Here is an 18,014-nt window from a genome sequence, read left to right as displayed (position 1 = left end):
CTCTTTGCACTGCTGGGGAAATGGAAGATAACCATTATATCTTGGGTTGGGGGATGAATAGTCTTAGAGGCATAACTGACACTTTTTTTTTACTTCATACATGATAGTATTTACACTTTGGGGAAATCAGTTTATTTTAAAATTGTGCTCTCAATAACGTTTAAAGTGCATTAAAAGAAGAGCACCTTTCTGGCTATCTCCATACTGCAAATTTAGAATTGGCAATGAACTAGCGTCCATTGCGCTGTTCTTTTTCTTATAGCAAATGTGGGTCTAGTGGTAAGGCTAGTTTCAAAACATTTATAAAACAGAAGGGCAGATCCTCAGCTGCTGTAAACCTTCACAGCTCTAGCAGTGGGGTGGGATGTGAGGCCCAAGCGGAGCTTTTGTTCCCCAACCCCCAGTTCACTACTGCTGTCAGAGGTGGGAGAAATAGTCTCTTCTCTCAGGGGCTGGATCCGTCCTAGGAGTCTGATTATTTTTTCCCCCTCCATTATTTCATGTTTTTATTTTTGGGTCCAATGAACATGAGGACCTAAGATCCCGGCTGGAACCTTATCCTGCATTCCCCTCCTCTTGCTTTTGCATTCCAATCTTCTAGCAGTGAGGTGGGGGAGATGGGAAAGAATTTCTGCTCTCAGGATTATCTGTACTTAAAATAGTATAGAAAGATCTTCTTTAGTATTCACTATCAGCATTTCCTATGTGTATATTTAGTTTCAGTTCTTCTACACTGTCTTGGGCTTGAAAGTTCCCATATTATGTTGTACGTTGTCTCACACTGAACAAGACTGTGAATTCCTCAAGGCAGTCTTTTCTCTGTAATATGTAAAACACTAGAGATGCATATTACATTCGGCTGCCAGTAATAATAATATAATAAATAATATGGTGGGTCCTTATTTTATGCTTTGCATGTGGAAATCCCATTGGCATCAATGGAATGTCATGCGTGGAGCTTGCACACTCTACAGTATGCATCTTAGAGTTCGACAGTATGGAGTAGAGAACATAAGTATTCCTTATCTTGATCATCTACAAATAATGTGAGGAATAAGATTACAGTTTGATTTCAAAGCCTCTTGATACCATAATACTATTCAAACAGTCTATGTTAAGTGGTGGTGATTTTTATTACAAGGGTCCTTCACAGCTACATGATTCATTTGTTCATTTCACAATATTAAACAAAATTATTAGCTGAAATCTAATGATGAATGTGTTTGAGTGAACTAACCATATTAGGAATGAGAGTTGTGGCAAATTAACAGAGATTTTGTGTAAAGCCCGGATGTTATTCACTGTAATATTTGTGGGAACAATGTGAGGCCTAAAAAGGATCATCAGTGGCAAATTTAGGCAATCTTGGGGCAGGGATCCTTGTTCTGTGTTTGTACAGCACGTAGCACAATGGAGTCCTGGTGCATGACTAGGGCTTCTAGGTACTACTGTAATACAAATATATAATAATAATCTCATCATTAGTTCTGAGGCTAATCTTAGATTGCAACAAATGGACAGAACATGTTGTCTTCAGTAGTAAATGCAGAGAGTACAGCCTGTAGAAACTAAAGTTCTGTTTAAAGAAACAAAGATCAATTTAATTTGACCTCTCTCTCTTTCTTTCTCTCTAATGAACGTTACAAAAATGTCCAACCTCCTCTTTCTAATCCAGGTTACCCTTTTTGTATAAAACAAGGAAATTCAACACATTTGCAACTTTTCTCTGGCACGGTGTACTGTCCAAGAAAGTAAACAGCAAACTATTTGATAGCTAACTAGTTTCCTTCCAAACTCTTTTTAAGAGCCAAATCCTGCCTGCCTTACTCACACAGAACTTCCATTAAATTCAGTGGGAACCATGCATACAGCCACTAGGCCTTTCTGTTTTAAGTGTTCAATGTCAGGGGAGAGAGCTTCAATCAAAATACTTTTTCCACAGTAATAGAAATGTTTCACTGTCTTAGCGCCCTAGAATAGAATACAATTTATACTGTACCTCACACCTTATTCCTCATCTCCATAGCATATAATTTTGGAACAGATACAGTGTCAATGGCTCACAGGAGAGGAACTCAATTTCCATTCTCTGGAGGCTTGTTATGCCAAATAACGTTTTTTGTTTTTATGCCCTTTCATCAGCAGCTCACATTTCCAACCAATAAAACACTATGGAAGGGGTTTGTTCATGACTATCCTTCTGTCAGTTCAATTAATCTGGGATCAACTCACCTTTAACTATTTGTTTCCATTATGAACATCCTCCCTGGCTTTGTCAGTATCATGTTTTTACTTTGAGTCTAAAGGAGCCTGCTAGTCTGAGGATGGTTAATTGTCCTATCTGTCCCATTGATCCATCTCAGGGACTCCCTTTGGAGCTTTCTCTGCCTTTAAGGACTGGGTTTCATTTAATCTCCCTGATTATATACCTCTTTCATAGTGCTGTAAACATTACATGAACTGACATTTCATCTCTCTATAAGATTTTCTGGGCTTAAACTGATTGATGGACTTCTTTCCCCCTTTGATACACTGCTTTCCCTTTACAGATCGCTATTTATCTTCTCCTCTTGAGAATTTGTCTTATAACTCTGTTTCTTTAATAAGAATTGCGAAAATATTGCTGAGAGAGAGACAGAGAAGTCAGTGCTAGCACACAGTAAAGTATTTTAAGCTCCCAAGTATGTGTGGCCGCCTCCCCTGGAAGACAGAAAAAATGAATGACCGAAGAGTAGCTGCTGCTTTCAGTTTGAAAAACTGATTTGGCCATTGTGCTATTTTTAATTCTTCATGTTATTGTTTTTAAATGAAATTTTCTATGATCTTTAAGAGGTAATACAGGAAGCTGTTTGGGGTACATTAGAAAACTATGGGGTTATGAGCCTTTGATTGCTCATGGGTAGTTCTCAAAAGGTTTGAAGGTCTGATCTGGGTTATAACACCCAGAATTTTTGTTTGCTCATGCAAACTATTCAAGCCCCCTTCTGATTTGCAAGGTTGAGCTGCAAAATCTCAAAAGAACAGTTCTCTTGAGAGTCATATCACTTATTTCTGTTAGGGACATAAATACCATGAGAAAAAAATAATCTATACAGTAACTCCTAGCTTAACGTTGTAGTTATGTTCCTGAAAAATGCGACTTTAAGCGAAACGATGTTAAGCGAATACAATTTCCCCATAAGAATTAATGTAAATGGGGTGGGGGGTAGGTTCCAGGGGAAAAAAATTCACCAGACAAAAAACTATATATTATATAGATATACACACAGTATACGTTTTAAACAATTTAATAGTGTTCATAACTATGATGATTGTGAAGCTTGGTTGAGGTGGTGACGTTAGAGGATGGAAGAGGGAGGGATATTTCCCTGGGAATGCCTTGCTGCTAAATGATGAGCTAGCACTTGGCTGAGCCCTCAAGGGTTAACTCATTGTTGTTAATGTAGCCTCTCATCAAGGCAGCACGAACAGGAGGGAGGGGAGACAGCATAGCAGACAGAGACAGGAGGGAGGGGATACAGCATAGCAGACAGAGATAGACACACACCTTGCGTGTGGGAGAGAGAGATGCACACTTCCCCTTTAAGTAAGCTGACCCACTCTTAAGTGCATTGTCTTTTTAAGTGGATCAGGAAGTTGAGACAGCAGCTGCTGCCCCAAGCTCTCTCTGTCTCTCTCCGTCTGTGTCCTCTCCCTGCTCTATATGGAGAAGGGGTAAGCGGGGTGCAGGAACAGGGGGGAGGGGGACACCCTGACATTAGCTCCCCTCTTTCTCCCCTGCACAGCAAGCAGGAGTCTCTGGGAGCAGCTTGCAAGGCAGAGGGCAGGAGCAGCACATGGCAGTGGGGGGAGGGACAGCTGAACTGCCGATTGACAGCCTGCTGGGCAGCTGCAGCACAGGAAACTTAGGGGAGCAGGGAGCTGATAGGGGGGTCTGATGGGGGGCTGCCGGTCCACCCTGGTTACAAGCCCCCACCAACTAGCTGCACCGGGCTACTCTTCCTGCAAGCAGTGGACAAAGCAGGCGGCTCCCAAACGGCGTTAGAAGGGAGCATTGCACAACTTTAAATGAGCATATTCCCTAATTGATCAGCAACATAACAACAAAACAATGTTAACCAGGATGACTTTAAGTGAGGAGTTACTGTATAAGCATAAAGGCATACACATATAAATGTATTCATACTAAAATACATATAGGTGTGATACTGATGATGGAGGGCAGTAGAGAAAAGACTGTATAGGAAGCCAATGGGATGGGCAGGTGAGCATAGTATCCAAGGTTTCGGAATAATTTAGATGAAGAAAGGGGCTTGAAATGTTGTGCTACATGTACAGAAAATGTGAAAAAATTACGTGACCCTGCGCTACAAGCAAAAACTAGATCAATGTGGATGCACCACAAGTTCCTGCAAAGGAACTTTGCTGAACCCCATAGTTCACCAACCAAGAGAGGCCACCATTACAAACACCAGCAGCTCAGGAGCACCTATGGCTCACAAGAAGCAGTAGTAGGGGCAGCAGAAGCATCAAGAAACCTCATTGTGGAGAAACTAAATGAATTATTTGCTTCAGTCTTCACGGCTGAGGATGTTATGGAGATTCCCAAACCTGAGCCGTCCTTTGTAGGTGACAAAACTGAGGAATTGTCACAGATTGAAATGTCACTAGAGGAAGTTTTGGAATTAATTGATAAACTTAACAGTAACAAGTCACCGGGACCAGATGGCATTCACCCAAGAGTTCTGAAATAACTCAAATGTGAAATTGCAGAACTATTAACTATGGTTTGTAACCTGTCCTTTAAATTGGCTTCTGTACCCAATGACTGGAAGATAGCTAATGCAATGCCAATATTTAAAAAGGGCTCTAGAGGTCATCCCAGCAGTTACAGACTGGTAAATCTAATGTCAGTACCGAGCAAATTAGTTGAAACAATAGTAAAGAATAAAATTGTCAGGTACATAGAAGAACATAAATTGTTGGGCAAAAGTCAACATGGTTTCTGTAAAGGGAAATCATGTCTTACTAATCTATTAGAGTTCTTTGAAGGTTTCAACAAACATGTGGACAAGGGTGTCGGAGAAAAACATTGCATTGCAGTTCTTTTCTGACAGTTCTTTTTCTGCTTCCACAACGGGGATCCAGTAGACATAGTGTACTTAGATTTCCAGAAAGCCTTTGACAAGGTCCCTCACCAAAGGCTCTTACGTAAATTGAGTTGTCATGGGATAAGAGGGAAGATCCTTTCATGGATTGAGAACTGGTTAAAAGACAGGGAACAAAGGGTAGGAATAAATGGTAAATTTTCAGAATGAAGCGGGGTAACTAGTGGTGTTCCCCAAGGGTCAGTCATAGGACCAATCCTATTTAACTTATACATAAATGATCTGGAGACAGGGGTAAACAGTGAGGTGGCAAAGTTTGTAGATGATACTAAACTGCTCAAGATAGTTAAGACCAAAGCAGACTATGAAGAACTTCTAAAAGATCTCACAGAACTAAGTGATAGGGCAACAAAATGGCAAATGAAATTTAATGTGGATAAATGTAAAGTAATGCACATTGGAAAAAATAACCCCAACTATACATACAATATGATGGGGGCTAATTTAGCTACAACTAATCAGGAAAGAGATCTTGGAATCATCGTGGATGGTTCTCTGAAGACGTCCATGCAGTGTGCAGCGGCAGTCAAAAAACAAACAGGATGTTAGGAATCATTAAAAAGGGGATAGAGAATAAGATGGAGAATATCTTATTGCCCTTATATAAATCCATGGTATGCCCACATCTTGAATACTGCGTACAGATGTGGTCTCCTCATCTAAAAAAAGATATACTGGCATTAGAAAAGATTCAGAGAAGGGCAACTAAAATGATTAGGGGTTTGGAACAGGTCCATATGAGGAAAGATTAAAGAGGCTAGGACTTTTCAGCTTGGAAAAAACGAGACTAAGGGAGGATATGATAGAGCTATATAAAATCATGAGTGGTGTCGAGAAAGTGAATAAGGAAAAGTTATTTATTTGTTCCCATAATATAAGAACTAGGGGCCACCAAATGAAATTAATGGGCAGCAGGTTTAAAACAAATAAAAGGAAGTTCTTCTTCACACAATGCACAGTCAACCTATGGAACTCCTTTCCTGAGGAGGTTGTGAAGGCTAGGACTATAACAAGGTTTAAAAGAGAACTAGATAAATTCATGGAGGTTAAATCCATTAATGGCTTTTAGCCAGGATGGGTAAGGAATGGTGTCCCTAGCCACTGTTTCTCAGAGGGTGGAGATGGATGGCAGGAGAGAGATCACTTGATCATTACCTGTTAGTTTCATTCCCTCTGGGACACCTGGCATTGGTCACTGTCGGTAGACAGCATACTGGGCTGAATGGACCTTTGGTCTGACCCAGTATGGTCATTCTTATGTTCTTATGTTCTCAAGCAATTCCCCAGAAGACTCCTCCCCCATTCTTTATGATGTTTAGTCAAAGTTTTACTGTGTGTTATGTTTACACAAACAGTCACAGCATCACACACACAGGTAAGCTGGGTTTTGCCTCAGTAGAGAATCAGAGATGTTTCAGAGAATAAAGTGAGTTTCCATGTCAGATTGTATGTATAAATTATGAAACCAAAATAATGGGGACTACAAGGACAAATGGAGGCCCTCTTATACCACCCAAAGTGATTTTAATATATAATGGAGTTCTTACTGCAGGCTACTATTCAGTTACTACACATAGAAAATGGAGGAATTGACATGGGATGAAGTGAGGTACTGTTGCCTGTGGATTCACTTCATAGAGGGATGGAAAATATTTTCAACTTTCCTAGTTTCCCCATCTCTTTTACCCTCTGAAATAATTCTAGCATTACAAGGTGAGATGGGGAGAGGAGAAATACAAACTCTAGCATTACTGGATGGAAACTATATAGGAGTGTGCCGTACATCACTCCCGCGTACTTAAACCAAAATATCAGTGCAACAATACCCTATTTTCTTGCGCCTTAGTAGGCCATCCAATAGACCCTTCTCCTGATTTCCCCCATTCCCCAGCTGCGATTGTCTTTTTGGAGAGTATCACTGGTGACCAAGCATCCCAAGCTAGCGGCTTTAGTAAACCTCATATCTGCTCCTACTCCAGCATATCTTCTTGCTTCCTCTCACACAAGCTTGAGGAAACAAGAGAAAATAGCTTCTGTTGATCCTTTCAAGCACACAGAATAGAGCTCAGCCAATCAAGAAGCTTGAAGAAATGTCGTGTGACTTCATTCGTGTGTTGATACCCAAACAACCCGGCTTGAAACGCTAAACACTTAACTGAAACCACTGCCATGCCTAACTTCAACTAAATACTCACTAACGAAGCGTTTTGCACAGAAGCTCTTCAGTCTCAGAAAGTGTGTTTAGTTTCTCAACAAATGTTTCACACGGCTCTCAAGCTGTCATAGTGCACGTGGTCAAAATTAGTGATATGGAGTAGTATATCCGTTAATTTGATCCCTATTTTTAGAGTTCCCACTTTCTTTCTATTGATGAAGAGGTGTTGAATACTGATGAGGGAATATTTGCTCTAACCCAAACAGTCATTACCAGGTAATGAATAACCAATCTGCATGTACTTGGTTCTTTAGCACAGGGATCATATGTGTATACAGTGGCCAGTACAATGGAGCTTTGATTCTGCATGGGGTTGCAATATGAATAACAATAAAGAAAAATTTGGGCTCTTTTATGACCGTATAAAAAAGAACTATCATCTATCTGAATTTCTTTGATCTTTGAAATTGGACTGACAATCTCATGAAACAGGGCTTCCATTAATTTTTGCTCCTGGTGGATCTGGAAATACAATGAAATCTTTATAATATACTTTGTACATTTTAGACAAATCCCTTTCTTAAGATGCTACCACAGATTATTCTGAAGTATACTATGTACATTTCTGCTCCACTGTTATTGGAAGACCTTACTCTCTGCTAAGAAAACAATTTTTATCACTCTTTTGATTAACACACTGCATTGTATTGATAACACTTTTCCAGATGTTTTTGGAGCTTGTAATTCAGGCTGAAATTCGAAATGTAGAAGAACGTGAAAATGAAAAATAATAGGGGTAAAAGTTGCCCATATTTTTCTGAAACTCTAAAAGGTTTGAGTACAGTTTGATATCGGAGTGAAGATTTTCAGTGGTTCTTAGTTAATACAGGAAGGTTTACACAGTTCTAGTACTCACCCAAGTATAAATTTAGGCCACAATCCTGCAAACACTTTATGCATTTGCTTAACTATATTGCCACAAGTAGTCCAATTTAGGGGTCTTAAAGCTGAAAATCCACACATTGTAAGAAACCCATTTAAGAGCACAGCTTTAGTGGTTTGAATCTGAAGAATACTTACTCATATCTGATGATTTTATAGTAAAGTAGTAAATATACTTGCCATTTCATTCTCTTTTTAGGAATGCAATGCTCTGAAACAAAAATGACCAATTTGTTCAGTCCATCTCACAGTATTCTACTGTCCATCACCTTGTGAGCTGCTTGCTACCTTTTGCTGGACATGACAGTATCTGTATAAATCAACATCAACTGCACAATTCAGAACGTCATATCATACCTCCATAGTGTGGTGGAGGACCACAAAGCAAAACCACTCCTTGTCCTTCTCTGACGGAGACGGTGCTTCTTGTTTTGGTTTCAAAATTTCCAAGATCTTGAACAAAAGAAAACAAAAAACAAATATTAACTGTCAGATTTATTTAGATGCAAATTATGGGTCCAACGTTGCAATCCTTACTCTGACAAAAAATCTAACTGAAATTAAACGAGCCAGGCCTTTTATTGCAATATTATAATAAAACTTCTATCTGCATACATGCTCATATACCATGTCAGACCAGTGGTCTCCCTAATCTAGTACCCTGTTTCTGAGATTGTCCAGTACCAGGTGCTTCAGGTGGAGGTGCTAAAATCCTTGAGGTGCGTGATTATAGAATAACCTGTTCATAGGGAAGTTGCTTCCCAACTCCCGTCATTTTGTAATACGTTACATTCCCCTTTGCAAGCTCATTCAGCATTATTTGATGACTCTATAGCACCACTTTTGGATACTGAACACAAAAAATAAGCTTGTCTTGGCCTTTTTTTTGGTATATTTCAAATTTACAAGTCTTTCATATCAATAGAGAAAAAGCCTATTTTTTCTAATAATGTTTTTTCATTTAATTATTAGGTGGACAGTAACTTTAGCATTTACTTTAGTACATATAGGAGAATCTGTACTGAAATGCCTATGCAGGCAGACCTTTTTTAAAGGAATCTGATCAGTATAGTCCTGATCCAAACCCCACTGAAGTCAGGGGTAATCTCTCTGTTAATCTCAATGGGCTTTGCATTTGGACCTATAAGAGCAAATGAAGAGCTTTAAAGGAGACAAATAAATGGACACTAGGAGATTCATTATGGTAGTATAACCTACCCCTAAATGTAATTTCTATGGCTAATTGTCAGTTTCTTTTAACTGAAGCTATAAATATACATCAAGAAAAGAATCTACCCTTCTGTTTCATTGCTTATTAAAAAGGTGCGGATAATAAGTTTCTCAGTGTGGTTCCCCGTTAATAATGTGACTCTAATGACAAAAGATAACATAGCAGATGTATCTTCCAAAAAACTCCACCGAAGCCAATGGTTTTCTTTTTGTTCCAAAAGCTCTCATTTAAAATGCTGAGATTCATTACTTTTATGTCAGAGTGCCTTATGGCAGGAGCTGTATCAAATGCTATTTTTTTCCCATTCAAACTGTGTTTTAATAAAATATAACAAGATATATCATCTCCTTCCTAGAGCTGTCTATCCCATATAATTTCACATATTGTTTGCTTTATTTATCTTACCACAAGGGTTTTATGTTCACACTCTGAAAAGTACCGTTAGGTCCAGTTAGGCACGGAAATTTAGACCTGTAGAGAGTGTCATGCAAATCAAATTTATAATCTACAAGAAATCAGGTAAATAATAACTGTGTTTGCTTTTTTCCCCTATGAGCTAAACCTTTTTTTTTTTTTTCATTTTATTTTTTTTAGAGCTGCACAGGGAGATAGATGTGTCAGAGGACTTTGTTAATGGGGCTGTTAAATGTCAGGGTTAATTCAGGTCATTTGTATCCAGTGACAGAGTCAACTGTTTCTCACTGTGAGAAATAATCAGATTATTTTGTGGCTAAATTAGCTCAGATTTGGCCCAGGCTGTCTGCTCCTGCAGTCACCTTTGTTTTGAATTTTTGCCAATGTCACTTGCTGATATGCTGGTGGTGATAGGGAAGTTTTCTGTTATGACCTGCAGATTGAATCCATGTCCTTCTTGGCTAGTGAAGGCCATCAGAAAGTTGCTGGCGATATTGTTGGAAATTTTTTCCATGAGCTGTCTCTGGTAGGGGGACATACAATTTTCTTTGAAAGAGATGATTATAAGAGCCTTCCCAGACAATGACAGTCTCTTAAAGATATCGTCGTATTTTTTTTTACCTTTCTTTTGCTGAGAAGGATAATCAAGAAGGCTCTGGTGGAATTGGTCGAGAATCTAATGGAGTTCTCAGGTTTTACCATAGCCACTTTGGCTTTAGGCAATGCTATAACATGGAGACGATGCTGATTGTGGTGGTCAGCAGGCGAAGAAGATCACATGTCTGTGCTGTTACTTTTGTATTTGTCAGCTGCTTGTGATAGCACTAACCCTGTGGAGTTCTTTGACACGTTTGTGGACTTTAAAATGAGGAAGTGGAGTCACACTTGAACGGCTCTGTTCTTTTCTTTTTGAGAAGATGTAGAAGGTAATAGTGACCAATTGTTCAACTTCCCTTTGGGCTCTCACATTGGTGATTCCACAGGATTGGACAGTTCCCAGTGTGTGTAGGGGATCATTATATAGCTAGCTAGAATTCATGAACTATGATGTCATCAATATGCAATACCCTCTAGTTCTATATGTCAGTCTCTTCAATCCCACCTGCTGTCAAGCGTCTTGCCTAACATCTAATTATGAGGTTAAGGATGAGACCAAGCTGATGCAGATAAAAATGAGGTAATACCTAGTGGACAACCAGAAGAAATGGAGGAGTCTACATCTGTGCTTACCATTTATTACACAACTTTGCAACTTGGGGCTCTTCCAGTGTTTCCCCTAAGGAACGTATTGTATTTGTGTTTTGCAATCTGTACTCACTGTTGGCTGATTTGGGTGGGGGGAGATTCAAAGTGCTGTTTTTTATCTAGAAAGTTCTGTTTGAGACCTTGCTTTCTCAAAGAATACTTTTTTCTTCATGTGGTTCAACAGCAGTTTGATCAGCTGAGGCATTAAAGTTTACAGTCCCTTAGCTTAAATGAGGGGAGGAGAGCGACAAGGGTTCCAAATGATTAGGGGTCCTGAATTCTGGAAATGACACGAAGGAGGCTCAGGATTAAAGGGGTCAGGGATACTGAAATCATATCTCATCCCTACAGAAGGTCCTTCCAGTCCAAGATGGAGGCACATTGGTAGATGTAGGTATGTTGGCAAGGCTTAGATGAGAATGGTCCCTTTGCTTGTGTTGCACCTAGTCAATAGATAGAAGAATTCTGCCTGCAGGGTGGTCAATCCTGCACCAAACTAACTTTTTCAAAGTGGTAAAAATAGTGACAATTTTGCTCAGATTCAGTTTCAGGATTGTATCTGTTCACAGTTTCCACAAACAGACACTATTCTCCCCATATTTTCAACAACTGGGTAACTTCCTGAGCCAGTAGGCAGAGAATTTAATAAACAATAATAAAAACCAAAAACAACAAAACAAAACAAAAACAACCCCAGCCTCATCTACTCAAAACAATAGTAGTCACTACCTGGACAGGCTCAGCTCTTGCTTATCAATACCTGAATTCGCTCCCCTTTAGATGAACCTTACATAACTGACATTATTTTTTTCCTCCTCTCCCTCTTCTTGTATGTTGGTCTCCTGTGCAAATATTGTCTATTCAGAGGTGGATGAATTGAATTAGGGAGCTGCAACACCTCATGACACTTTCCACACTCTGTTATGGTGACAATTGAAGGTATCTGTCAATGCATTGGAAAACATTTTTAAGATATATGATGTCCCTTTAATTTCCTGCCGGCTAGTTTTCTGGGTTGGAGTCTAACGGCATGTCTTCACTACCCGCCGGATTGGCGGGTAGCAATCGATCTATTGGGGATCGACTTATCGCATCTAGTGAAGGCGCGATAAAATCGATCCCCGATGGCTCTGCCGTCGACTCCGGAAATCCACCGTGGCAAGAGGCGGAAGCGGAGTCGACGGCGGCGCGGCAGCGGTCGACTCGCCGCCGTCCTCACAGCCAGGTAAGTCGACCTAAAATATGCAACTTCAGCTATGCTATTCACGTAGCTGAAGTTGCGTATCTTAGGTCGACCTCCCCTCCCCCCCCGTAGTGTAGACCTAGCCTAAGTATTCTATGGGGGGAAAAGACAAAAAGGAAAGGAGCATATAGTATGTTGTATTCACTACCATAAACAGAAAGGAAACCAAGAATGGCATGATTCTGTATGCCTCACTCAAACTTAACAGATACTTATAGTTTTATTTATTTGGTGTAATATCTAAACACCCAGTCTTTTAAACCTTTTATAAACATGTCTACATACTTGTTCTGAAAAGTTAGTACAATATAAATGAAGGAAGTAATAATAGAGTCATTGGATTATGCCTGTTCCCTTTTCTCCAAGGTGTCAACAATTTGCTACAGATCCTTATCAATTCACTACCCATCTTCTTGGGAAGGGAGATTAGTAGGTGCATAGCACCCACTTACACCTGGACCCAAAGTCAGGCAATGGCATGAAAGAACACAAGTGCATAGGCCTTAGTGGTGACTTGGTTGATATAGGCATAAGTGCCTCATAGAGTACTGTGTGCTTATTAGAACATAGCAAAAAATCAAGTCGCATAAGGTCTTTCCCAACACTGCTATGAAGATTTTGGTGATGACATGTGAAGGCTGCTGTGAAAAACTAGTGTTTAGAATGTGTGTAAACACCTCTAGGAAGTGCTTTTGTGAGGATTGGATAGAACCTTATAAGAACAATGCCACAGACGTTAAATGTCACCATAACATCTGGAGATCGTTTAGGCCTGAATATTTCAAATTTCAGAGTTTAGGGTTTAGGAGAAGAGACCCAATTACACTGTGGGGAAAAAACCTCTCGTTGTCTTCAATAAAAGAAGGATCAGAAACCCTCACAAAGTTTCAAGCCTGCACAACATTTTCAAAAGACAAGCCTGGGAGCTTAACTCTGCTAGACAGTAAAAAACATGGACTGAACAGAGACACTGGATTTATGGCTTATTAGAACAATCTGTAACCCACTAATCCCCCTTTTTGTCCTATGGCTGCAGAAGTGTTAGTGGGCCACTCTACCTTGAATAGCATATGTGCTAACTACTTACTTTAAACAATCTGTTCCATCTCCCAGGTCACTGGGAGTTCCTTTCCCAGGCCTGAAGAAGAGCTGTGTGTGTCTTGAGAGTTTGTCTCTCTCACCAACAGAAGTTGGTCCAATAAAAAATATTATCTCACCTGCCTTGTCTCGCTAATATTATGGAACCAACACAGCTACAACTACAAAGTTTCAAACTGTCAGATTACCTCAGGGATGAAATAAACCAAACCTTTTGAGGTTTATGCATTAGTAATAAAAACCAGCAGAAATCCCTCTCCTGAGCACATTCTTTCCTCCCTTTTGCTACTGTAGCACAGAGAAGACAAGGCTTTATTTTTTTCATAAAACAGAATAAAATAAAACAAAACACCCTGAAAAATGTACATAGTTTAGTCAATGGCTTCCAATCCCCTTCCAGTACTGTAAATTGTAGATTCACATTTTTGCTAAGAACAAGATTCTGCTGGTAAAAGAAGCTTGGGGGGGGGGGGGGGAGAGCAATACTGTGAAGAATGTTTTCACAAAGATGCAAAATTAACCAAGTTTGCACTGCTGTTCTTAGATCTCTGCCAGTAATATTACACATCACTCTGGACATAAGGCCTATGGGGAAAAAATGGTTGGTGCTGAGCACCCACTGGCAGCCCCCCTATTGGCTTCCCCCCCCAGCACCTCCCACCCACTGGTGGGCCACATGGATCAGCACCTCCCCCTCCCTCCTCGCGCCTCCCACTCACTGCAATCAGCTGTTTCGCAGCATTCAGGAGCCTCTGGGTGGGGGGGAGGGGAGAGGAGCGAGGGTGGAACTGGACAGGAAAAGGTGGGGCGGGGTGGAGCAGGGGCAGGAAGAGGCGGAGTGTGGGTCGAGCAGGATGAGAAGAGGCAGGGCGTGGGTGGGGCCTTGGGGGAAGGTGTGGGGCGGGGCCTGAGGCGGGGCCAGTGGTCAAGCACCCCTCCCCCCTGGCACTTTGAAAAGTCGGCGCCTGTGACTTTGGAAATTGATTCATTTGCTAGAAAGCAGGAGACTGTAAGGAGAAACTTTCATCTGGTGGGGCTACAGTAATCTGTCTTGCATCCACCCTCTACCTTTCCTTAAGAAATTGATTTCCCCTTGTTTTTCATTTAAAATCACAGACTCCACCACTGATTAAAATATCAATAGTGCAACAGTGATGGGTTTTTTTTAAGTCCCAGAAACTCCTTTGTTTCCCAATTAGTAGGACTAATTTTGATGTGGTAAGAAATTATCTTCCGTACCTGATCTACAAGTGATGTGCCAAAATCCCTGTGCAGGAATCTTGCCTATTTCACTGGCATTACTGGCAGTATACTGTAGGTCAGATTTACCAAAGTGTGCAGCACTCACCACAGTTGGGGACAGGTTTTCAAAAGAATTTAATTTCCATTTGGTTACCTAAAGGAAGTGGCCAGATCATTTAGAGGTGCTCAGCACCTCCCGTTAAAACCAATGGACACTTAGTGAGTGCTTAATAGAATTAGTCAAAAAAAAATCTGCTTAAACTGTTTTCTAATGGAAAATTGGTTAAATGACCCTTTTTTGAAAAAAAACCCCACCCCTGCTCTCTGCAGAAAATACTAAATTTTCATAAAACCCCCCTAGAATCCCTGGAAAATGAGGGGGGAAATATTGATAAATGCCTCATGGGATTTGTAGCTCAGGTGCCTCATTCTTCTCTATGGGCCAGTTTCCTCAACCAGTCTACACCTCCTATGATGCATAGCAGCCAGGGACTCCCATGATGCACTGTGACAGCAGGAGACTGGGAGGTATAGTCTAGCCAGGGAACCCAGCCCATGGAAAAGAACGGCGGCATGAGGCACCTGAACCACAACTCCCATGAGGCAGCACAGCTGTGTTTCCTAATCCAACATTTTGGCTGAATATGTTCAATTTTTGGCCAAAAGTTTTTTTTTTTTTTTTTTTAGTTTTTCCATGTAAAAACAAATGTATTTTAGTTTTTGTCACTTTTTTCTGAGGATACCTCCCTCCTCAACCACCCAATTTTCCAATCAGCTCTAGAGTTGAACTGTTTTGAAAGTCTGCCTACTGATATAAGTGACTAAATGTAAGCTGTTTGGTGTTGAACTCCTTTGAAAATCTGACTCAACATGAACATTTACAGTAACAGCAGCAGAACCACACTGCCTTCTTTGTTATTGTGTTACCTAGCATAACTTTATAACATAACATGACATAACCTAATAAAACATAATGTTGCCTGTCAAGAACAGTATTAAATAAGATAGCAAAGATCAGGTGTTTGGCATGTATTTAGATTGCTAATATGCATTTAGGAATAGTGTGGATATGTAACAGATGGTATATTTTGCTAACTATAGAGTTTCTGCAGAAATCTATAAATAAGTTATTATCTATTTCTCTATAATGCCTTCCATTCTTTGCCTGCATTTCTCTCCCTTTGTGAATAATGATTTGCCACAAACTGCATTGTACTATGAGCTGCAAGTCAAAAAAATAATCCCCCTTTCAGAACTGTGTGTGCTGGCAGATTACTATTGGTATGGCACAATTAATCAGTCAAATGTAATAATGAGGTCCTGTAGACAAAGAAAACACTCAGGTGAATAAGTGATTCTTCACAGTGAAGTGTGGAAATATATGGACTCAGCTGTGTGTGGCAGCAAGTCATCATCTTCAGTAGGGAACATTTGCAGACCTCAGCAAGAGAGATATATGCTTAGAGCAGGAAAAACATATGTTACCCAGTGGAAACCAAATTAGCAGCTGACAGGACCATTTCTGATATAGGTTGAAAAATTTGAGGTAGTGGGGTTTCCAGATTTGCATGGGGTGTAAATATGGGAAGGAAGTTTGTATAATGGGTATAAATTGTTATAGCTCTGTCAAAGTCAGCAGAATTATACTGATTTACACCAGCTGAGGATATGGCCTGTGATTCTTAAATTTGGATATTCAATTACAAGTCAAAGGAGAAGGTAAAATGAATAGTATTTTAGAGGAGAGTGAACACCAGAGCAGTTTTGCTAAGTACTGCACTGCAGTTAGCAGGAGATAAGCAAATCCATAGTGATCAGTGAAGTGTTTAGTTCAGGTGATGAATGATGATATCTGGAGAAATGTACTAATGTAATATACACAAACATTTCCTGCTCAATGTGCTCATGCTACTGCATTAAAAGGACTGATGATCAATCACTGAAAGGAGACTATTTCCCAAAGTCTTTTTTCTTAAGTGTTTAATGCCAACCACTTCCATGAATGCTAATTGGACCAGGAGTTTATAACTATTTTTATTTTTACCTACAGGATGCTTGATATTTATTTAATGTAAACTTCTTTTAAAATAAAGTGATGGGGTAATTTCTTTTAAGTCACACAACAGTGCATCCATGTCACAATGCAGTGGGTGAGACTGGATGTGGGGAGATGATGCATTTTTGTAAAGTGAGTATCAAAATCCCATCAGGAGTAGGAAATAATTTAATATCATCTATGTATGGTAAGGTCAAAGCTACGTAAATTACATAAGGGTAGTTGGGACACTTCCCAACCTGCAACTTAATCAGACATCATTCTTCAGGGTGGTGGAGTGTTATTCCGTTCTTTTACATGCATTTTAAAATGCCAGAGACAGAGATGGCAGAATCCTCACCTTTCAGACAGAAGCTGGTAGGTAGGGAAGGGTGAACCAGTTCAAGTAAAACATGAACTGGTCTGGCTCTTAGTTGATTGTCTATCCCCTGATCTGAATCCAAATGTTTGTTCTAGATAAAACCCCCTCCATCTAGTCTTACTCTGAATCCCACAAACACCCCTATTTCCCACCTCCATTTTTAGCCCACATCATACAGCTGATTTCTCTCTCTTTTTTAAATATGGGGCAGAACATATTCTTCAGTGGGTCTTGGCAACTGATACATATATGGCCAACACACTATTAATAACTAATTCCCTGCTCTTAAAGTGCTCTTAGGTGCCTTGAATAGAGATAAATATACCAGAATCTGCATGCTTGCTTACAGATATGTGGTGTTCTGATACCATGGTGAGGGCAATGTGCAGAAAATAATAAAACTGTGTATTCTGTGAAGTAGGAGCAGAACAGGCATCAAGGTCCGTGAAGTACTGACACACACTTTGCAATACATTAAATCCAGTGTATGATGCTCAGGCCAAGTGAGTGATAAATAGTGCTATTGTAACCCAGGCCTGGTTAGTGAGGGACTCTGGCCCGCTCTAGTAGCACATAGACCATCTAGAGCAGTGGTTCTCAACCTGTTTACCACTGTGGGTCGCATATGCGGCCTGCAATGTGTTATGTGGGACGCATCCAATACTACCTGTATGGCTCAAGGATGTCACATGGGCCACAGCTGTGTGTTGATTGGGCCACAAGTGGCCCACGGGCCGCAGGTTGAGAACCACTGATCTAGAGTCTGCTATAACCCTAACCTTGACTCATGTGCCTTGTAGCTCATGCAGAAGAGGTAAGCTTCAGAGAGTCCAGGTTTGATCCTGCCTGACGACAACCA

At 40.3% G+C, this 18,014-nt stretch overlaps 1 protein-coding gene across 1 annotated transcript in view; it reads right to left on the bottom strand.

Annotated features, from left to right (window-relative positions):
• LOC112103401 (contactin-6-like) overlaps positions 1-18,014 on the bottom strand; it is a 131,687-nt gene that overhangs the window by 94,243 nt on the left and 19,430 nt on the right. Inside the window, exon 2 of the mRNA XM_024195170.1 lies at positions 8,623-8,718. Coding sequence (XP_024050938.1) covers positions 8,623-8,718 — 96 coding nt within the window. The remainder of the gene's footprint in view (positions 1-8,622; positions 8,719-18,014) is intronic.

This window comes from Terrapene carolina, unplaced genomic scaffold, assembly GCF_002925995.2.
Source record: "Terrapene carolina triunguis isolate 2854851 unplaced genomic scaffold, T_m_triunguis-2.0 Scaffold89, whole genome shotgun sequence".
Taxonomy (NCBI): Eukaryota; Metazoa; Chordata; order Testudines; family Emydidae; genus Terrapene; species Terrapene triunguis.
Note: the sequence above shows the minus strand (reverse complement) of the source record. Positions and strands in the feature narration are given on the sequence as shown.